Source organism: Taurulus bubalis (genome assembly GCF_910589615.1).
Source record: "Taurulus bubalis genome assembly, chromosome: 5".
NCBI lineage: Eukaryota > Metazoa > Chordata > Actinopteri > Perciformes > Cottidae > Taurulus > Taurulus bubalis.
The window spans coordinates 19,654,000-19,678,005 of NC_136593.1; the positions used below are offsets into that span (position 1 = coordinate 19,654,000).

Here is a 24,006-nt window from a genome sequence, read left to right on the forward strand (position 1 = left end):
TAGCCAAAAACACACATTCGCTGTTCATCTATAAAAGGTTTCTCATTACATTTCCAGAAAATGTACGAATAATGCTCGGTATATCGTTACTGTGATATAGAGTAACACAATATCTCCGTTTCTCCCATCCCTAATGATGGCCATGTGTGATTTAAATCAGGAGAGACAGTGAGTGATTAGTGGTTAACGCTTATTATGCCAGATGATGGGGTTACACAGAATTTATTTGGCGCTTGAACTCAATGAGGAGATTTGAGATCGCGCTAGATGTAGTGGTGGCTGGAGATTCTGCTGGAGTTGCTGGAGATGCAGATGGAGTGCTGAATCTGAGAAGGTGGATGGTGCTGGGGAGGTCAGCAGGTCGCATGAGACGGCAGCAGGACGCTAGAGGTGGGGATAGAGTACATTTAAAAGAGATGGCAACAAGCTGATAGGCTAGCGAAGAAGGCGTGACTCTGCGCTATTGTCTGGGCGCGCCTAGCTGCTGAACGGCTGATAGAGTCTGACACTTCTGACACATCTGACAGGGACATCCAGTATGGAATGTGTGCTGCTGGTGAGGGACAGTATGGGTGAGAGGCCTACGAGCCTGGCGTGAAGGGATTGTCTTCCTGTCTGAACTTACGCTAGAGCTTCATTAGTTCTACAGTAAAAGTCATGTGTTTTAGATCTTACTTAAATCTCTTAATGGATCAAAGTAAATAATGAATATAAAAGAACCCAACTTGAAATTAATTGCTTTCTGAAATCCCAAAGATGTTGAAGATAATAAAACCTGATGTTATACCTTTTTTGTGGTTCTAGCATCTGTGTTTCGGGATGTTCGTTTGAATTTGAAGCTAAAGGTATTCTTACTTGATGAGAGGATCAGTCCCAGTCTCATATCAGCCCAGAGACTGGAAACAGGGGCAAACATCTGGCCTGGCTCTGTCTGAAGTAAACAATAGGCCTCCCAGCACCTCTAAAGCTCACTTATTACCTTCACATCTGATTTTTCTTAAAAATACGTACAATTACCAACGAGTATAAACAGCCGTTTGCTCGATGGTTATGCAAGCCTACTGCTCTTGTGTTTTGTTGGGTGGGAGCGGTCACTTCCTGGAGTCACCTGTGGTATTTTTTAACAGTATTGAAGTTACCTGCTTAGTGCGTATCTTGGTAATTAACAATAAAGGGATCCAGTGAAGTGACGGCTATTCAAAATTATGTGAATCGGCTGATATATATATATCACGAAGTGTGTTTTTTTCCATTAAGCCATAGCATATACAAGATTCACACACACAGACTGCCTTGACCATGAATGTTTTATGTCACACTTGTTTTGGTACCGCTCTTCCTGACTCGACAGGGCTGGGGCAGGAAGACAAAAAAGAATCCCTCCTCTTCCCTTGAAACAGCAAAATAACGACTCCAGCTATGCTGACAACAAAACCTTTAATTCCCATTAACACAAAAAATAAACAAACAAACCTGCAGTTAAGTTGCCTCAGGCTGGTCTCAAATTCCACGCAATGCTATTTAAGAGAAGCACAGAGACGGCTGCACTGCAATTAGGTGTTCCATGTGTGCTTTAAACCCCCGCGGAGTCCTGGGGTGCCGCGCCTGTAATTGCTGGCTCCCATTCTTGATTGGAAATGCTTCACTTGTTGCCGTGGTCGCCTCGCTGCGCTCTCTGATCATATTAGCCGCTGCTCCTTCAGCTCCCTGAACGCAAAGGTTTGAAACTTTTCACCCCACAGATAAAGCACCGGCACCATCGGCCCTCGTCTCCTGCTTCCCTGCAAACAAAAACCACTCCCCTCGCTGTTGAATCACTTATATAAATATGGGTATTAGAATAAAGCTCAGCCTGCGCAGCAGATCCCTCTATGTCTCTGCCCTTAATTAATTCAGGATCATGAAAGGCTCAGTTACAGTCAGTGAAACAATCCACTGCATTGACATTGCCTCTGGTGGCTCTTTAGCTCTCACTTTTGAAAGGCTGTCTCAGCATATATCTTTAGTATAAAGAGTATATCTTTTTTTCTGTCAAGTCATCATCCGGTGTAATATCATGGCACCGTATGAGGCGAAATTGGGGAGAAATTATCAGCCAGGTGGGGTGTCAGGGGTAAATCTGATAATTTGATTGGAAGTGTAGTTATCCATTTTATTCTCTCAATCCATTTTCTCGCTTTTCTGTTTCTCCCCCTGCAGGTCAGGAGCGGCCATGCCGTTTGGCTGTTTAACAATCGGGGAAAAGAAGGAATATAACAATCCTTCGGATGTCACAGATAAATATGACCTGGGTCAGATCGTTAAATCGTGAGTATCTCAACAACTGGATGCATTATATATACTTATCAAGAAAACTTCATGATATATATGTGTTTATACACCTGTAAATGCACCTCAAATGCCATAAAACAAATTGCTTCTTCTCAGGGAGGAGTTCTGTGAGATATTCAGGGCCAAGGACAAAACCACAATGAAAATGTTTACATGTAAAAAGTTCCTGAAAAAGGATGGACGGAAAGTCCGCAAGGCTGCGAAAAATGAGATCGTCATCTTAAAGATGTAAGTACATGATCAGTTTTGCGATAAGATTGTCTTTTAAAATTAGTCCCCCGCCCCTCCCTGTTTCGTCTTCCTAAATATTAATTTCACAGGAATCAATTTTCCAAAAAGAAAAACAAAAGAGAAAACAAATATTGGTGCTTTAATAAGAGCAGTAAAGCGCATCTCCTTTTTGCTGAGTGATGACACAACGCCACTGTTTCTAAGAACCTTGTTTATCTCAACTTCTCTGTGATAATCTAACTTTCAGGTAACAACACATTAGCATAACCTGGGCCTTATTAAACAATTTGTCGCCGACAGCAGGCGAAGCGGTGGAGCAAGATGAATACTAAAGTGTGACTTCTTTATGAAAAGCCTCTTCAAAACATGAACTCCTATTCCTCTGAAAATTACCCTTGAGATGCCTCAATAACAGCAATCCTGATTTGTATGGTCTAATCAGCATTGAGGGGTTTGAGTGAATAATATAATATGATGACATTGTCAAAGGCTGGGAATACTTACTGGCAAAACATCAAGTGCGGATTTGAATTTAAGATATTTTTGAATATAGGCATTTGAAAAGAAAAGAGGTGCTTACTGAAGTATTAATCTTCATATATTGTTTCATTGTTACAATGAAGCAAGCAATCCTAAACACTGTCAGTCATCTGTACTGACAATGTTGTTCTTCCCACATTGTTTTTTGCACTACCGTTAAAGGCACATTGACACGCTCACCTTCACATTCATCTGCTGAAGGGGAAACTTTTCTCTGAGCTCTGTTTAAATCTAAATTTAATTCATAAATGTTCATATATTCATTTTTTTTATGACGGATTAAATGTCTTTTCAACCATTTGTAATGAGCTATTTGAACAGTTGTTTTTTTTTACTAAAAAAACATGAAACACAAGCAGAGGATTTCTTTATGTCTTGAAATATGTCTCTAGAGGGTCTTTAAAAGTGTGCACGTTTTCTATATTGGTAACGCCAATTAGAAAACATGAACAGACCAATCGTCAAGGAAAGACAAAAGGGTGTTGGCCAATGCATGCAGTGCACTCACATTTCACTTTGCAAACTGCTCCGCTCATCCTTATGTAACTAAAACAGGTTGTAGAGAAACATGTACTGTGTGTCCAAAATCTCTCTCCATTTGCTACTCGGTGGACTTCATGCCTTTCTGACAGTATATTATTGATATTACAGTGTTTGAAGTTTGTTGACAGGAAGTGCTCTCCATTTTCCCCAAAAGTCACACAATGCAACGCTTTTTACTTGGCTTCTGATGCAACACCGCACCTGTCGGTGGTGACGCAGAAATGATAAATGTCCAAATGAAATGTTTTATTCACTGACTAACCTATTGAGTTATGTGTCATACATAACGGAGGAAGTGATTTCAGACACAGCTTTTGAAGCTTCCTCCACAATCAGTGCAATTAAAAAAAAAATGGTAAAAACTATTTTGAAGGCAACGGGAGCATTTTGCCTTCTTGGGGGATTCACATGTAGGAACAACAAGAAATAGTGCACCTTTTATGGGCCAAATTCACTATTATGTTTCCCAAGGCACAGTCAGCTGTTCTCCCTCTCTCTGTCTCCGTGACGACTGCGGCGTGTTACTCACGAGCGTTATTAAAGCAGGTCTTTAGATTATGATGTAGACGTCATCTCCTGTGTCCTGACATCTCTCTCTCTCTCTCTGCCTTGTTCTTCGTGACACATCTCCTCAGGGTGAAGCATCCCAATATTCTCCAGCTGGTGGACGTCTTTGAGACCAAAAAAGAGTACTTCCTCTTCCTTGAACTGTGAGTTCAGATGTCTGACGAGCCGGGGGGAAAGGCTCTCTGCTTGTCTTCGCGGTAGCCGGAGCCTGCCGAACTGTATATGCGTTGATTATACACTCATGGGGAATGAGCTGTTGTAGCCTGAGGCCCTGTAGATATGAGAACAGCTCTGAACTCCACTCATTTGGTATTCAGATACGATTGCTCGCAAGCTGCTCCATTCTCATCAGCATGTGTTTTGGGGGAATGTTATGCATTTCCATGGATGTACTAAATACGCGATACTCCTCGTCCTTCAAGAACACTTGATTAGTGGGAATTCTGGTTAGAAAAAATAAATAAACATACATGGGGAAGTGATTAAAACCATTTCCCTTTATTAGGTGGAGTATGTTGTGTAATCTGGTCGAAAACTGTAATTTACATTTTGCTATAGATATACATGGTCAAATTACAATGAGAGAGAAAATGGAGGATGACATGATGTTTCCAGTCAGACTCAAACTGATAAACATTCTGGCGCTGAGAGAAAGAAACATGTATAACTTTTAACAACAGACATGTAACGCATTACGAGCCTTCCTTTTCCCACAGTGCGACAGGCAGAGAGGTATTTGACTGGATCCTGGACCAAGGCTACTACTCAGAGCGAGACACCAGCAACGTGGTGCGCCAGGTGTTGGAGGCCGTCGCCTACCTCCACTCCCTGCATATTGTTCACAGAAACCTCAAGGTAACACGCTGCAGTGATGCCGGGCTTTGTAGGCCGAAGCATACAAGACACCATCATTGTGGGGGCATCTCACTGTTAACTGTTAACCCCAGCAGTAAAGCTATTACCAAAGGAAAAAATGTCCTCGGGATCCCGTTGAATCAGTTGTGTGCGGAGATCAAAAGTACAGATTAGGATCTAAAAAGCCTTTCAGTGACTGTCCAGTAAACATGTACATATCTTTTTTACCAGCAAACCAATACAAAACATCTTACTGTTCTTTGCTGTTTTCAGCTGCACCAACTATAAACCTCAACCTAAAAAAAAATGAACTACAGACAGTAGAAACCACAAGCCTCTGCCCGATGAACTATATTTCACTTCCATTGACCCAAGCAACCTGCCTATGGTTCATACGGCTGATCAGCAGAGCTATTGGATGGCTTGCCTTTCAAGTTCATACATGCATTCATGATCTCTAGAGGATGAATCCTACCAACATTGTGATTTCCTGACTTTTCCTCGAGAACCACAAACAAACAAAATAGTGTTTTTTTCTAAAAAATCCAAATGTATTCATGGGTCATTACCAGGATCATGTTTATGTTGCAATATGAAGATTCAAGAGGCAACCATGTTCCCAGATCATCAGCAATTTTTTACGAACGTAAAACAGTGAAATGTTACTGAGCGAAAAGTAATTTCATGAATAAAAGAAACACAACATAAAAGAACTGGCCACATTTTAAATTCCACTTTCATTGTAGCCTATATATGGCACTGCGGTGGAAATTTAAGCAGCAGATGTTTGTGCAGATCATTGTGATGATGAATACAATCGCACGCTATTATTATGAAAAAGGATATCCATGTGATTTCAAACGTGTTCAACGTAAATACCTAAAGTGAGCTTGATTCAAGACTATAAATAAGTAATATAGGAAAAAGGTGGTGGCAATATGATTACTATTCACGGCAAAACCTGGATTATCTCCTCCACCTCGCTTCCTCTCAAATCTGCCTGTATGGGACTGTCAGCTCAAATGAAAATCAATGCATGTTTTATGCGGAATTACGTCAAACTTGGTGGAGGCATTTAGCTTTAGTCTAATCATAATAAAACCTCAAATTAAACTGAATGTCTCTCTTTTTGTACATCATTTTGATGGATGCCCAGCTTTCCTGACATGGTCCTCTCTTCTTTTCTTTTTTTATTGGCACTGGATAATTAAACTTTTAGATGCTTTCAGTCTCCTCATTATATTTCTGTAAAAAAAATTATCTCACAACTGAAAGTCAACCTCTTAGTCATTGACTAAGAGGCCGAGAAAATGAAAGCCCTCAATCATAATCACATCTTAATGTTTTCATTGTAATATGCTATCTTTTTTTTTAGTTGGAGAACTTGGTTTACTACAATCGCCTGAAGCACTCTAAAATAGTCATCAGCGACTTCCATCTTGCCAAGCTGGAGACCGGACTAATCAAAGACCCCTGTGGGACACCAGAGTACCTGGGTGAGAATGTAACTTGACAAAGTAGCAAATAAGACGTTGTGGAGAATGTGATGTGGCGTTCAAACTCACAGAGTGTTTGATGGTGTTTTCTGTACTCCTGTGCAGCGCCAGAGGTGGTTGGCAGACAGCGATATGGCAGACCTGTGGATTGCTGGGCAACAGGTGTCATCATGTACATACTGTAAGTCGTGACATGAAACGTCAAGCAGCTCTACACCTCATTTAAAGTCACTGGGCAGGTTCCAGACTTGGTTGATATTGATCAAGATTGTACATCGTGCAACATTACAGAATATGCGTCTTTTAAATATGGCGTATAGGTGTTTTTTGACTCCAGCTTTTCTTTTTTTTTCAACCTCAGGCTGTCAGGCAACCCTCCTTTCTACGATGAATCTGACGACGATGATTATGAAAACCACGACAAGAACCTGTTCCGAAAGATCCTGGCAGGCGATTATGAGTTTGACTCTCCGTACTGGGATGAAATCTCAGATTCAGGTACTTTCAGGATAAAGTTAAAACTGTGAAGGCACACAGTGACGGAGTTGCCGGGTAAACATGTCAAATTCTCCTTTTGTGGCCGACTGGCCAAAAGACGTTTTTTATGTCCATCAAGAGAACAAACCCTCTTTTTGTTGAGATGATTCTGTGTGATTTTTTGTCTGACAGCTAAGAGTCTGGTTTCTCGCCTGATGGAGGTGGATCAAGACCTGAGACTGACAGCCCAGGAGGCTATAAACCATGAGTGGTAGGCGGCAAAGCTTTGATATATTGTGCAGACCATTTAATCCAGAGCAGTGTGATCAGACTGTGTTCGTGTGATGTGATTGCTAAAGAGCAGGCTTTCTTTCTCGTTTGCCTTTGAAATCGCTTTGAGAAGAAAAAGGCCTTTAAAAAGGCTAATCGCTGATCTTAATGAGTGTTCAGCATTTATTTGCCCTGTATTGGATGGATTGGCACAAAATATAGCAGAGATTCATAGTTTACCAGTCAAGGACTTTTACTTTAGTGCCACCAGCAGGTTGACATTTTCTGATTACTATTCCTGACAAATAAATATTGGACGATCACGAAATGATATTAAAAAATTATCCATTGACTGTCAACATTTCAATTTGTTCAATACTTGGATTTATGACCAAATATTCAAATTCCCATGACATTCAGTCATTGCAGTAACATATATATATATATTTTGTCCACTTGATGGCAGCTGTGAGTTGTGAACGCAGCATTGACCTATCATCAACCTTAATGCTGTGTTTTCGCGGAGGAAATTTGGACCAGCAGCCAGTTGAATTCAGCAATGGCATGACGGAAGTGATGCCAGGCGGAGCATCTCAACGCTCAGCGCGTTATTCACATTGCCCGCCGTAAATTCCGCTTTTTCGCAAACATTAGCATCTGTGCATTGACTTTGCACGTAATCTACTTGCTACACACTTTTGGTGTTAATGCGGTGAATTTTCACATCTAGTAGCAACATCATCAATCATTATAACTCCTTTCTGTCCACCTGATGAATGTTAGTCTAATAATCACTCGCTTTTAGCTCAGTTTTTGGAAAACCCTTTTCTTTCTAGGGACACCTCATTGTGCACAATGCATTTGTTTTGAGGTTGTTCAATTGCGCCTGTTAGCCGGCATTTCCAATTATTGTGTCAAGAACACATCTATTAATCTTTTGTTTTGTTCAATCACTTAGATCTATCTGATAGAGGCACTTCCAGTTAAGTATACATTTTGAACACAAGTTGATTGTCACAGGGACAAAAACTAGGAGAAAAATGCTCAAGCTGACACATAATCAAAAATAATCCTTAAAGGCTAAACAGTTCCTGCACACGTTTGCCAGTCCATAAAATGAACAACAAATTGAGTAATACTGTGTGCAGCAGCCCAAAGCATCCAAAGATAGGGGAAGCATAAAGCTCCGTTGTGAAGTTGTGTTTTTCCCATTTTCTACTACAGGATCTCCGGCGGTGCAGCTTCAGATAAGAACATCAAGGAAAACGTGTGCGCACAAATAGAGAAGAACTTCGCCAGAGCTAAATGGAAGGTAAGCCCTTCTGTTCTCTCTGCAAGAGAAGTCTCCTTCACACCGGTCGACAGAAGGTTGTGAAGAAGAAGTGGTGCAGTGTTGTATTGTATTGTTCCCAGCAGCCCCAAAAAATGCGGTCTGAATTCTTCATCAGGAGCTCTTCCTCACTCTCTAAGTCCTCTTTCAAGTCCATAAATATGATTAAAAGTACTTGAAAGTGACTCGAGAGAGAGCTCACCAAGTTATGAAAATATAATTTTGTATATCCCTAGCTTGACGCCACACATAATTGCTGCACCTTTCTGGAAAGATTACGACCTACAGAATCCAAAACCACTGTGAGACAAAGCCTCAGCAAGATATCAACCACATTGCATTTTTTTTTTTCCCAAAAACTGAAATATGACTTACTTATGGAAGAAACGATTCTTGCTTGGTACGTATTGGTGCATCTGCTTGAGCAGAGCCCCTCTGCTGTGGAACCAGAGGCGTCCAATGTCCGGGAAGAAAGTTAGGGCATTTTTGCTTTCAACGGACCTAAACCTACGGTTCATGAAATCTGCACTAAATTAATTACAAAAAACTTTTCAGAGATACTGTTAACATATAATGCTATTTTATACTAGAAAAAAAAGCGATGATATGCATCATTAAAAAGAGGAAATACATCCTGAAAGTTAGTTTTTTCCCACAAGTTTTTTTCTTTTTTTTCTTTCCTGTGTTATATAATATAATCAACCGATAAACCAGTAGCACATATACTGCTATATGAACCTCTTAACTGGTCTCACAAGTCTTTTCTGTATATTATAACTTTTGAAATGATTAAAATAGCCCTTGTGGTTGAGGAGATATTCTGTATTTAGTACCATTCGGAATGTTTTTGAAAAATGTATGGGGCTTTACTGGGGTTAAAGAAGTTTTAAGAGCATGTAGAGTTGTGTTCTCGGGTCACAGCATCTGTTTGAGTTCAGCTTGTCATCCCTCCTCCTTACAGAAAGCTGTGCGGGTCACCACCATCATGAAGAGACTGAGAGCACCGGAGCAGAGCGACTCGAGGCCAGCCGTCCCCGCGGCCGGGACCCCGGCGGACGCCGCGGCTCCACCGGCTCCCACCAACCCCCCCGACCCCTCCGACCCCTCCGCGCCCTTGTCTGCTGTGGCGGCCGAGGGCGCTCCCGCTCCCGCTCCCGTCACAGAGCTCCCTGCTGCCGTAGCGGAGGTAAGCCAGCCGGCACTGGAGGCTGGGGCCGCGGTGGCCGCCTCCCCCGCGGAGCCACAGCAACCGAGCCCGGCGCAGCAGGAGGCCGAGCCCACGACGACGCGGTGCAATGGGGAGGCTTCGGCCACGCTCAATGCAGCCACTGAGGCCGGGGAGGAGCAGGGTTAGACCCCCTCCCCTCATCCCACAACCTCCCCGTCCCAAACTCCTCCCTTTGTGACCTCTGCTCTTCCCGCCAACTCCCGCACACTGTACATTAGCTGCTAGCATGGTGACACTGACTCTGCTTCTCTCTCACTTGCAGCATTAGTATCATCTCATGGAGGCTGTGTGCTACCTTTTCCCGAGTGCGTTGGCTTACTTTTTACCCTGTAGTGTGTCTTTTTTCACTGACCCTCCGGTGTTTTTGTCAGATTATGTAAATCTCGTCTGTCTCTGCACACTTTAGTTTTAGGGGCAAACAGATTTCCTGTCGAGCTGTGCCTCAAAGCTTAATTCTTCTTACTTATTCTTCTCTTAGTGATAAGAGAATATAGGAGGCCATAATTGTGCTGAAAACGGCTTTGATTTATTTTTAACGAGCCAACTTGGGGAACTTCTCTCTGCCAGTCTTGCAATTACATTTGTTCTTAGAATCAGTAGAAAAGTATTGCTTCTGAAATGTTTTGACCTCGTACCGTGATACTCAGTAAGTGCTGGTCCTCACACACGGAGAAGATCACATATTCCTGTCACAGGGGCGATATTGTTATCTTTCTTAATTGTTCTTGTCTGCGCCAACCAGTCATTGTACGTTGAACAATGACTGTGATTGGTGAATGGGAGTTATTATGCCCAGTACTGCATTTTGAACTCGGCAGCTTCACACTTAAGCACACACACAAACACTATGTTCCTTTGCTAACTTCCTGCTCAGGAAAGAACCTCATAGCTGTACGTGTAAAGATCCTGTACATAGAGACCTTTGTAGAAGTAGCCAAAACAGCATGCATTCTCACTTTTTGCTGTTCATTTTACATTTACGACCACTCGGTGGATAAAGATGCGTTACCGCCAAACTCTCATCTTATCGCAGAACCTTCGCCTCTCGCCACAAGCCATGCCGAGGCCAATGTTCTTTTCAAAAGCACACTTTACATTATGCTGTCTATTGCGACTGTTCATTTAGCACCCATGCCGTCAATGTAAGTTATATGAAAGAAATGTAAAACAGTCTTCATTACATAGGAGCTCTATGCATTCAAATTAATTTGTAGCTGTTCTTTTCTAGAAACTTCACGCCGTCTTTATTCATCACGTCACAAAGAAAGTGTTCTTTTTTTGTAATAGATCTCAGTTTACTTGTATTTGCTTTGGTTTAATTGTGTTAGGATATTGACTCAAAATGCCACATATGTCTTAATATTTGGTTGTAACTGTAAATCAAAATGTGCATTAACTGACCACATGCAGCTTTCAAAGAAAGACGTGCACCATTTTGACTTTTTGGTGACTATGGTCATCTTCACCAACTCAGCTTTTCTGACCTGTATTGTACTTCAAGAAATATATGAATCTTTGTTTGACATTTCTGAACGTATTGTTTATTTATTTATATTTTTTATTGCCATACCTCTTTTTTCTTTTTCTTTTTGTTGTTGTTTTTCAACTCTTTCAGTCATGTATGTATTCGATACAACTTTCTCCTTATACTTGATAAACAGTAATAAGAATCTTTCCTTTTTGTCCCCCCTTGGTCCTCTCAAGCATTAATAACGAGCTACAGAAGGAGTTCTCTGTAATCATTAGAGGAAATTGAGCAATATACGAACGGCTGCAGAAACTGTGATTCCTGGTGTCCTTGTCCATGTACCTGTAAGTAGAAGTCTGTAGTCCTTGCCAGCTGTCCGACCCAGCAGGGCCATTTAAAGGGACAGTTCACCCCAAAATCCAAAGATGTATATACATATTTTGCCTCTTACCTGGAGGGCTATTTATCAATTCAGATTGTTTTGGTATGAGTTGCCTAGTTTTGGAGATATCGGCTGTAGAGATGTCTGTCTTCTCTTCACTATATTGGCACTATATGTCACTGGCTTGTGGTGCTCAGAGCTCTACAAATACAATTGAACTCAACAGCAATGTCTCTTTCCAGAAATGGTGATCTGGTTACTCAAGATAATCGGCAGACCTTGTTGTGAGCAGTTTAATTAGCACTATGAGGAAGAGGAAAAATATGTATTTGGGATTTTGGGGTGAAGTCCTTTAAACTAACACATGGCGGCTCTCATGTAAGAGTGATAACTCGTCAAATACCGACGCTTGGTCAGTGCCCCTTGGGGTCTGATGACAGTGCAACGAGGCACCCTTTAGTGTCTGTAAGGGACCCAACCGGCTTTCAACTCCAATGTAAACCCATCCGGATCATTATTACTGCCGAAGTATAAATAGGGAGACAATTTGTCAGGGTGGACAATTGTGTCCAACAGTCACCCCGGACACTGCCGTTGATGTCCTTACTTTTGTCACGTAATTCACATAGTTAAATATGTAAATTACGTGACGTAACAAATGTACTTATTTTAACCCAAAACCACAATATTTTTCTTGCCGAAAGGTAACCGAGTAAAACAAGAAACTAAGTGAACCTTTGTCGGAAGTTTATTTTGAAAAGACACTGTACGTATGTAACAAATGGAAACTGGATTACTCCTGTGATAGCAGATGTTTATTTTGAAAAGAAACTATGCATGTAATGAGCAACAACTGACACGCTGACCCTACCGTGTCCAAAACTGACGCTAGAGGGGAACCTAGAGCGTCATAGTTTGAAGCTCAGAGGGCCAATCACCAGGCGTCGATATTTGACGAGTTGGGAGTGAGAATGTGTTGGATTTCCTGCGCTAACACACACTGAATCATGGGTTTTCACTCCCTGTCACATAAGGCCCCATTGTCAATATGATTACTGGATGACATAATCAAAGTATAATACGTAATGGCTCGTGCACGGACACTTTGTTTGACTCCACCCAATCTGTTGTCAATGGTCAACACCTGTGAATTTATATGAAAATGTGCATTTTACATTACAAAAATTAGGGGCTCTGGAAAAAACTGTTCACAATTCATAATCTGTAGAATATAAATTTTGACTTTGTTGTCACGGAGTCTTTTATTCATAAATGTATCTACTTTTAATTGTGTGCTTCGGTTGATTGGTAGACAGGCCAATCATTCAGAATATAACACAGTATAATTTCTTACATTGTTTAATATATATATGTATATATATATATATATATATATATATATATATATATATATATATATATATATATATATATTTAGATTATAAATAGAGGCTTAAACTGAAGAATATCAGAGATTTTTATGTGAATAGATTATTTCATGTAGTCTGTTTTCTTCGTTTAGATGGCAAATAAATACTTTTTGAACACTGTTACACAGTTTAAAGCAATGCTTTCCCTCCTCCCCCTCCCAATACATTCCTCACTGTATTTAGTATCCCAAGTTTGTTCATTTCGCCATGCACTTACGGGTGTATTTGTAGATGTGATGTTTGCCAGGACCAGTGGTCACCTGTAGGTCCTGTCTTGCATTTGTGAGCTCTGTACTGTACTCCTTGACTGAGTTGATTACTTTGATGGTAAAAATAAAAATAAATAAAAAGTTGTTTATTTATCAGCCATCTTCGTCATTTGGGTGCACAGCGTCTTTAAAAAGAGGACGGCTCTATCAGATCTGCAGGATTGTCTCGAGAAAATGTGGGAAGCAGCCTGCGTCATTCCCCGAACCCGGGGAAGAGCATCTGTGTTACACACTCTCAATTAGCACACGCTTAGCAGCCATCCTGGTGGGGTGTGAACTCGGGTTTGCAGAGAAAAAAAATCCCAGCAGTGCCGTTTGGTGACACTTTCCAAGATACTTGAATTGTATCTTGTTGGAATAATTATGCAGAGAGCTCACTTTCTAGGCCCTCTGGGGGTTTCAATAGGCTTCCTCATGGGATTTTTTTTCTTTTTCATGCCCATTGTACTAAGATATGCAGCCATCCATGCACTCATCGGGGCTCAGGGGGATCTCTGCCTCCGTGTCGTTGGATGACTTCATTAAGAATGGTTGGCTGGGAGAAGTGTCAGTGCTTCCTGTTTCTCTCAACCAGCAATCTAGAGATGAAAGGCTACTGATCGGAGTGTGTCCTCGCCGGAAGGAAAAGAGATTTTTGCAAAATATAACATCCTCCCGACAAAAAACTAAAAAACGTACATGCTTAGTAAACTAAAATAGTAGCTACAATATTAGCTGCGCATTGAGTTATGTTGCAAAATCAAGACCGAAATGCTTGAGTAACAGCAAGCAAGAATGAATCTACCTACACGACTCATTCGGGTTTAAGCAGCGCTGTTTGCAATAAGTGTTTCCACACATTAATATTGATGTTTCCATCTTAGATATCTATCAGGCATCAGATTCAATCTGATGACAATATTCCCGAGAATTTGTGATAGTGATGAATAGGTGCGGTGTGGAGCATTGATTCATTGGCAAGTAGGGATTAAAATAACAATCAATCACAACAGCTCCCCTTATCGGTTTACTGTCTCAGCATGCCACGGAGGTCCAGCAGGGGAAAAATGTATATTGTAATAATGTCACATTTTCCAATTAACTATAATGAATGTCAATGTCAGTGGCTGTGTAGAACAAAGCTTCACCGATATTGAAACATGTAAAAAAAAGAATCCATAAGCAACAATAGCAAAATCAGCCTACAGTAATCAACTTTTGTATTATAAGACAGATAAGGCTGAACGAGGTTTTAGAAGGTTACCGACAACTTCAGATGTCTGCAGTTCCACCATCGAGACAAATCCTCTCTAAAGTTATCCGATGGTTTCTTTCATAAGGGTTCCAGGCCCAAATAGGTAAAACTGTTACGCTAATTATTATTATCAAGACCAAAATCATCTCATAACACAAATGTATCTTGTGACCCTTTGGAGGGGGCCCGGCCCCCCATTTATAAACTGTGAGTTTGTTAAAAAGTTATTTAAAAAGTAGGAATAAAAAGTTAAAGTAGCTCCACCTCAACCAGCTACAACAGTACTTCTACTATAAATAATATATATTTACTATGGCCTTGTTTATTGTGCACGTTTGTAGAAGGAACAGTACCGTGGACACTGTTGCATCCTGCCATCTGCTGGTTGATAACGCGTATTGCAGCTGTAAGCAGGACTCCTGTCGTGATTGCATTGCGGCAACAGAGAGCAGTGTTGTTCCCATCTTTCCCCTGCTTTTCATCACTTTCCCCAGAGTCTCATCTGTATGTAGTTACTGCACGAGAGAGTCCGACAATATGAGAACTCGGAGTTCCAAAATATGGTGGGGTGCATCAAATCTAGCAGCCAGTCACTTTAAGAGCTAAACTCTTATAACCCTGTTAGTGACGGATCCCAGGTCGGGGCATTACATTAATGTCAGCTCATCACATCTTCAAAGGAGTCTGGCATTTAAACAGGGCCAAGTTTTCAGAAGGACGCCTGTGAACCAGTTCCATGGCATGAGCCAGACTTCTGCCTCTCACTGTCCAACTTCAGAGTCTCTCTTCTCCAACAATGCAGTAAGTGTCCCACAAGCTCAGCACTGCGAGAGACACGAAGCAGATAACCACAGAATGCCAGCGGCTGCTACCGAGCACCGTGATGGGACACCACGATAAGACGGAGCTGGATCCCACATCTGAAAAAGTCAGATGCCATCGCTTGTCCCACTCTGGAGACAATGCCCCAGAGAAACACATCTCTGTCTCACGTCTCTGCACTGGGAAGAATGGCGCACGGAAAAAATGTCTGATCAGATTCGGTCGGGTCAACCCTTTGTTGTGGGTCGTTTGGAATTTCATGAAAGGCTGATCAGCTTCTTGGTTTTCAGCCAGTTTTCTGATTCGGGGGCGGGATTTGAAGTGACGGGGTGATGATGCAGATATGATTTTAAAAGCCAAAAGGAGGGGAGGGAGCTCTGCTGCTCCTTGGTAGGGATCAGATAAGCGAAGGGAACAGAGCTCCGTCTATGACGGGGAGGAAAGAAAAAGGGGACAACAGAGTTCTCTAAAGCTCAAATGTCATCTGATGCATGGAATGCCCTGTGATGGTTTGCCCAAACCATCTGACCTCCTTCTGCCTTGTCCTGAAACAAACCCATGCAATCGGGTGAAAAGGAGTCTCCAAATGTGTTTTTTTATTACAATATGTCATTGGGCTGAATTGAGCAGAGGAAATCTCCTTGTGGCATAGCCTTTGTGACGCACATATTACGCGAAGAGCGCATTCAGGTCCCTAAACCAGCATCTACCTGTTGTCCGTTTGTGAAGTCGACGTCTAACACGATCAAAGATTACATCCAAACAAGGAACGCCCGGTAGCTGCACTCTGATCAGCTTTTACTCACAATGTGTTCAAGCGGAATCAAGAAGGCAACATGTTTTGCATCGCTGCTTCTCCATGTTTTGCTCATTGTGTTTCAATTTGCATGAATTACGAAGCACCTGAGTTGGTCTGAGAATCCAGCAAACATGTATTCCTCGTGATTCACATCCCAGTTTGTTGTGGCGTTCTATACGGCCCAAATGTTCACACTCAGAGCATTTTAGCATCAAGACATTACGGAATATATGTAAAGAGAAAGAGAAGTGATCCCAATTTCCTAATAATTTCCTGGGGAAATTGGCCTGTATCAACCAATTCAGTGTCATTGTGGCATAATAGAGACACAAGCACAAGTTAACACTATTTCTTTTGCATGTTACACATTGATATCCAATCATGTCTACTTTGCTCTTGACCTGGGCTGTTGTGGGAGAATGTGAGTCACTCTTGAGGCCTACTGAAGCAGACTATCTGAACCTGAAAAAGCCTGTTCCCTTTGGGTGCCGTGAGCCAGACGTGCCTGCACACACTCCAAACACACATTCCTTGGGATTCAATCTTTGATTTATTTAAATTTAACCATCAAAAGTGGGCCAAAACATGTTGAGAACCTATGGACGAAGGGATCTTGATAGGGAGAAACTAGGAGGATTCATAAAATATTTGTCAATAGATGAACATCAAATATAAATTGCAGACCAGGTTGGACAGGTTTTACATTAATTAAAGCTGTGGTGGCTCCATCTCCATTTCCTCCCATGGACATGCTTTTATATATTATATTTTATATAGGTGTGATGACTGTGTGTCTGATGTTGTATGAAGGCATTCAAGTGTGTTAATATATAAAGGCTCCAAAAATGTATTAGATTTTTGAATCCAAAAGCAGATCTGTAGCTGAGGCATGATATCTTTTGAACAAATGCAAAAAAATATATTTGCACAATATTGTGAATGCATATAAAATATTTTTTGGTGACAAAAAAAGATTTGCAGCCAGAAGTGAAAAGTGAGTGGAAAGAGTTCACACATAAGCGGATTGCAAACCACCTTCATACCTTTGGGAGTGATAGCCGGCCAATCCAACTGTGAGCCTCTCCATCAGGCTAGCATTACCTGCACTTAACCTATTGTCAAACAGGTAGTAATTATTCAGGTGATTTTTTAAATAGTATTTCTATAAAACCAGACACACACCAATAAAACCTGCATGACAAACATAATGATGTTTCTGCTCCTGGAATTCCTGTGCTGTGAAACTGTGAACGTTTTCAAATAGGTTTAAATAATGTTTGAGGAAAACTCCAGAAGTGACCTTGCTCTCCTCCCAGTGGCTGGGCTCCCCAGACGTGAGGTGTGCAGTTGGATCTTCTTGTCTGAAGAAGGACTCCGATATAGGCCTCACACAACATATATTTATGCTTGTCATAACCTGGTTTTAGGCTGGTGTAAAGGCGGTACTTCTTCATGGAAGTATTACGGAATCTCTGCGTGAAAGAGGATCTTGAAGGACAAGCAAAGATGTTATGAATAGAGGTAGTTATGTATTGTAACTCCAGCTCCTACGAGCTGTCGCTTTAGGGTTTGTTTGTCCGCGCTTTGCTTATGTTCGCTTTTGCAATACAAAAGAGCCGTGTGCCGATAGTTCTGCTCCCATCCCACAGCTCAGAGGACCACACCGAGACTCATAAACATGTAACTAATGTTGTATTTCCTACAGGCTCCTCCCTCAAAGAGCTGTCTCCATTGGGTTTAGGGCAAAGCTGATGTAATCTGTGCGCCACTGGGATACAAAGACCCACAAGCAGAAAACATACACCATACACCATGTCAGCCCTGTGTGAAGAAAAAGGATGTTCCACCGTACACACAGCACTGCTGCTGCAGAAGAGTGGAACAAAAACAACTGTAGTATCGTAATGGTCCCCCTACAGCCCACTGATTTGTGATGATAAGTTTAGAGGCCGCTTGTTGGACACATTCATAAAAGCGCCAGATCGGTCAATGCATCTTCTGCCTTCTGGCACATTTAACACTGAAAGAGTCAGAAAGTTTAGATACGTCTTTCAGAAACATATGAAAAGGCAAGAGATGCCCGGGATGCCTCTTGCGCAGTTGTCTGGCACTCTCATCCCTCTGAGGATGTCCACGCACGAGGAAACATCACTCTCATTTGGGCACCTTCAGAGGCTCCAAATATTACCCATCCAGAGAGCTTACGGGTAAAGACCATTGGAAACCGAACACTAAATGATGGCTTTGTTCTATTCAAGCTTCCCAGTTATGTAAACCATGATGTGATGTATGACATATGTGATACTCCGCCCACCACCACCAGTGTCCGGACTCCATGGGGGGCTTGGTGGGGGGAATCGGCCCTCGATTACAAAATCTCCCTGGAGAGTCCAAGCGCCAAAGACTCTGTCAAGACTTTATCATCACATATCATCTGTTCATAATAAACAATTATCTTTTCTTTCTGACCTCACCTCTGAAATCCCATTTGGCTCAGTTAATGGTATCCTGTAGGACAGAGATAAATATAATGAAAATAGTATATAAAAGTAGCTTATTATGTCTAATAAAGGCAGCATACATCATAATGCATAGTTACTCTGTTTTGTCAGTGGCATTTGTTTTTAACACCGTTTCGTTGAAAAAGGCAAAATGGTGTGCTGTAGTGATTTTTCAGAGGTTGAATGTCTGCCTCTGGTCATTTTGTTGAGAAATGAGTATTGATTTACAGCCCAATCAATGTCTCACGGCTATAGTCTGATTACCTAGCACTACTGAACCATTATAATCGGAGTTAATGAACCTTTAAGTACCAATCAAGCTTCATCCGAACATATTAACTGATTGCGGATTAGGAACTTGCATAACCAATACCTATTAGGCCTAGAGGTGAAGACACTCTGATAGAAACAGAGAGCACATCTCCTCCTACTTCCTTTCAGGGGGAGCGTGTTGCTTTCCAATAGCGTCATTACAAATACAAATGCAATGTGTATATTTTATACAAATGTGCATACATATCTCTTTAACAGGTACAACTTTATTCCAAGGATCCAGGGGATTCTGGGCAGAACATGGAAACATCCAGTATCAAGCCAATCACAATGAAGGGGGGGGAGCATTCCAGTCTTATAAAATATAGAGCTTTAATTTATTAGTCAGCAACAACAATGGAAAGGGAAGAAAGAGTAATTTACACAAGTCATTACAAGAACATCACCGTTGTGCATTTAGTTTTTTTCTTTTTTCCATAAAGTCTGATGATGCAAAAATACAAAAACAAACAAAAAAAACACTCAAAAACTACAGACACGTTTTTTTTTTAAAAAATACCAACAAATTGTACAACCTTTCTTTGAATTTTTTTTTTCCTTTTCTTTATATAACCCCTGGTCTCATTTGGAGGAGACAACCAGGAACTGTGACTGATTGGGAATGCAGACAGACATCCCAAAAATAAGGAGCAGATAGAGATACCTCTGTATGAATTATAGATGCATCTTCCCAAAGGCATTCAAAACACCCTGCATACAAGCCAGGCGTGGTTTTAAACGCCTTGAAATAAAATAAATTTGCACCTTATTCCAGATGTTTGTTTTTGTTCCCCCCCCCCATCATATACTTTTATATATCAGAATGGTATTAATTTTACTTGCTTGAGAAATGCTGTATTGCTTTTAATAGAGCGTAACAATTCTGATCAATAGAACCTTCAAACATTTTGTAGTAACAGCCCATTCATCAAATTCAAACTGTGTTTGTTTCCATAATGAATATGCCATTGAAAGAGACTTATTATGTGCTGTCCAAACGCATATGCAAGAGAGTTTCACTTCATACTCAAAATCAAAAATCTATATTAATGTCAATGAAAAGATGCATCATGATTCATACAGGGTATATTTGTAATGAGAGCTTCTTTAAAGCGTTTGTTTTCCCCATTACATGTACTGAGAATGTCCCTCAGAGACCACACTGTACACCCAGAGAGATGAAAAACAGAAAAAAAGACCACACAGTATCTTATCAGAATTACAGTACAAATACAGGTTCATGCACACAATGAAAGCCAGCTTCCCAATATTTTGGTTAGTGTCACAACATTGTTACAATGCTCTGTTGTGTATATGGGCAATTCTTTTTTTAGTTTTTTTTTGTTTCACATGTGAATGTAAAAGGAAGAAAGGACAACAGATGTCTCGAGAACTCAGAGCTCACGGCTGCTGTCTGATCTGCGCATCTCTTTCATCTTCAATTGGATGTGTTTTTTTTTACAGTCAACTATAACTTGCTCGAGTGTGCTTGTTGCGTTTGGCCCCAGCCAATGTCCCCTCAAAGTAAAAGAATAATGCCCTTTGTGCAAAACCATGACCCTTTATTGCACCTCAATCTCAGTTCAAAGGATGTTTGCATTTAAAAATAACCAAACCACTATAATTCCTCATAGATTTGATTAAAAATAAAAAATAAAAACCTAATCTGATGCTTGCTTATTTCAAATATGTATCATCTTTTGGGGCCAGAAGAAGCTGCAGGTGAATAAAAGCAGAGAACAATTGAGATTTCAATAATCACAATTAGTATCTGGGCTGAATAGCAGCAACGATGCTGGATCATTTTTACAATCAATCCTCCAATGAGGAAGGAAATAGAATGAATGGGTGCAAACACTAGTTTCCTATTAAAAGGCCCAATCGCACCGTTGGGAATATTTGACTACTCATCTGTACATCTGGGTTCCCAAAGAGGAAGGATCGTTTCCCCACAGTAACAATTACAGAGTAATATTAAGTCTCTGTCCGCGTGCAGCCATGAGGCAGTAGCGTCACAGCCGTTCCTGGCGCATCCAGAAATAAAAGAGCCTTGGCATCGAGTCAAAGCAAGCAAGAAACAACAGAGATCCCGTCACCCCTTATCAACAACTCATTTCCCCGTTAGAGCTTCTCATAGCTCGCTCCGAACAGCTTACATGCCTGATAACACATTCCAAACAGTCGCCAAGGTCATATGATGCTGACAGATGAGTTCTGTAATGACAGTAACAGCAACAATAAAATTAACAACATCAATAATAACAATAATATTTGCCCCAAAGGTACCTATACACAAAGAGCATGTTTTTTTTCTATAAGTACAAAGAAATCCACAGAATGATACTATATACAACCTACAATAAATACTGTGTATCATATATCTTACTGTTTGATGTATGTGGGGTTTTTGTTTGAAAGCCTCTTTTTTTTTCTCAGTTTGCTTTTTTAATGGGTTTTGTGGATTTTTTTCATGTTTGCTACTCTGAATGAGTCTCTCCCAGTTTTCACAGGGTGGTGGTGGGTTGAGGGTGTTTCACACACAAAGCTGGGCTCCTCATGTCTCTACGTCCTCCTGCTCCTCTTTCTCCTCCCCCTCCTCTTCCCCATCCCTGTGATGCCGGCGGTTGCGGGGCTTCTTCTGCTCCTTGAGCTCCTTCAGGTCTTTGGCCTTGAGGGCGCCCAGCAGCGGCTCTCCGAACTGCCAGTAGTCCTGGCAGTACTGATTGATCAGGGTCATCTCTGGCTGGCTCAGGATGGTCAGCAGGTCCTTGTACTGGCCCGCGCTGGGGGTCCACTGGGTGCTGCCGGAGTGCGCAGAGGACGGCACCAGCCCTCCTCCGCCCTCCACCAGCACGTTGTTGACGGCCCGGCTCGACAGCACCACCAACTGCAGCTTGACCAGCGTGTGTTTGAAGTTCTTCTCCGTGCCCGTACATTGGTACATGCCAGAGTCAGAGGGCTGCAGGGACCGCAGGAGTAGACCTTGCTCTGTCTTCAAAATGCGGCCATCAGAACGCATCTGAGGAGAAAAAACGGCTCATGAAAACACCTGTGATGTGACATCCTGTGCATCAAAGTCACACACCAATCTGTATTTGTGTGGATTTATGCTGGAAGTGGGTGAGGCTCAAAAAACATCTATATTGTTTCATTTTCTGTGTTGAATGGTTTATTCTACCAATAATGCGTACACTTAAAAAACACACAGACTAAAGTTTACAACTGAATATTACAACAATGCACGTAAATGAATCAAATAATAAAGCATCATTTGTATTAAACTATTGACTAAACTCAGAAAAGAGTAGTGGCCACTGTCCCTAACTTCAGCTTATCCATTGTCATGCTGCCCGGCTTCAATACTGATCATGAGATAAATAAATAATAAATAAGCAGCTAGTGAAAACTGATTAAAAAAAAGTGTTTGTGAATGAAAATGGCTGAATGAGTATAACTTAAAACCATCTACACCTCTCATAGTCTATTTGACTATATTTTCGCAAACCTGTATCAAGATCAGAAGTTATACACATATTCGGATGTCCATCCTAGTGGGACATCTAAGACATTGATAGCTGTGTATGTATGTCTCTGGGTTCAAATTTGAGTTAGGACTCGTTTTTTGTCGAGAATTGTGTCTATCAAGTGAAAAGCCAGTGAAGGGGAGGAGTGGGGCAACGAATATTCCCACAAAGACTTGTATCTGTTTATATAAAATAATGTATTTGTTTACATCCCTATCCTTACAAAAACACTAAATTCCAATGGGATCAAACAGTAACTCGAGGTACATCCACAACAAGGAAACAGCTTTTCAGCTCAGAATCAGAAGAGCAAGGGAGCAGCTAAGTCGGCTCTGCCTGTGGGAATAGAGACCATCCAACAGAATAGTCAATAAAAGAGCGGCAACACTACACAGCTTCACAATAAAACTTTAACTAGTGCCTCAGGGATATATATCATAGCAGAGGGCTTTTTTCACAGCTGCCCTTTATGTGTCCTTCCCTTGGGCCCGAGGACAGTCGGAGGTCCGTGTGAGAAATCCGGCATCATTCAATCAGAGCCCGAATCGCTATATCTTGTTAACAGGGAATCAGAAAAAGAATGACACTGGGGTCATTTCTCAAATGTGTCATACTGCATTTAAATCTGCACCTCATCATCTCAACTGAAATTAAATACTGGGTGCCACCCAATATGGAAATGTCCGGGAAAAACAACCCCACATTTTCCATGTTCATCCGTGCAATTGCTCAGTAGAGTTTGAGAAGTTTATATTGTGCTTTTTATTGCATGAATATGAATTTGATTAAACAACCAACAAAAACACCACACGCTTCTATAAGCAGACTCTTTGAGAAAAACACAATGTGTCACCTCTTTCCTGCGGTCGCTGTTATCTCTCTGCAGATGCCATTTGAGAAGAGCATGTGGAGAGCGGGCCTGACACTCCAGGAAGGTACTGCTCCCCTCCACCCCGTACTGCACCATCTCCAGAGTGTTCTTATTGGCTGCAGGGCGAGAGAGAGGGGGGTCACCATGGCAACCAAAACACTCATTACCATGAGCTCCTTACAACCAGAACCTCAGTTGTGGCAAATCGAAGACCTTTTAGCAATACGGCTGTCACTGATTTCCATAAAGCTGCCAGAATACGGTCATTACAGCTCGTAACAATGAAAACCGTGAACTGTTCGAAGCAGCAGTAATAGGACGTGTCGTTATTTCCGACCTTCTTAGGTTATTAATAAACAAATAGATGCAATGGGAAGAAAACTGTGCGTCTTACTGTTGGAGTTGAAGCCTCGGCATTGGCGGATGGGGTTCCCGTACTTGACGTCCTGCCGCCGGCTACGTCTAAAGGGGTCAGACCAGTATTGCCGAATAAGGAGAGAAAAAAAATAATAAAGCAACCGCAAGC

The 24,006-nt window shown here is 41.5% G+C and overlaps 2 protein-coding genes across 2 annotated transcripts in view; one reads left to right on the top strand and one right to left on the bottom strand.

The window, feature by feature from the left end:
* Positions 1 to 2,209: 2,209 nt before the first annotated feature.
* On the top strand, positions 2,210 to 9,994 carry LOC306736364 (caM kinase-like vesicle-associated protein; the record flags this gene model as incomplete). Its single annotated transcript, XM_079217995.1, has 10 exons — positions 2,210 to 2,307; positions 2,428 to 2,559; positions 4,281 to 4,355; positions 4,929 to 5,067; positions 6,443 to 6,563; positions 6,669 to 6,744; positions 6,925 to 7,061; positions 7,233 to 7,311; positions 8,535 to 8,622; positions 9,602 to 9,994. Exons 1-10 carry the CDS (start codon positions 2,213 to 2,215, stop codon positions 9,992 to 9,994), a joined length of 1,335 nt encoding a protein of 444 aa, XP_079074121.1. The 5' UTR covers positions 2,210 to 2,212.
* A 9,314-nt stretch (positions 9,995 to 19,308) lies between these two features.
* LOC306736337 (semaphorin-3F-like) overlaps positions 19,309 to 24,006 on the bottom strand; it is a gene marked incomplete at its 5' end in the record, with an annotated part of 55,080 nt that continues 50,382 nt past the window's right edge. The window contains 3 exons of the mRNA XM_079217961.1: positions 19,309 to 22,104; positions 23,463 to 23,596; positions 23,875 to 23,942. Coding sequence (XP_079074087.1) covers positions 21,640 to 22,104; positions 23,463 to 23,596; positions 23,875 to 23,942 — 667 coding nt within the window. The 3' untranslated portion in view covers positions 19,309 to 21,639. The remainder of the gene's footprint in view (positions 22,105 to 23,462; positions 23,597 to 23,874; positions 23,943 to 24,006) is intronic.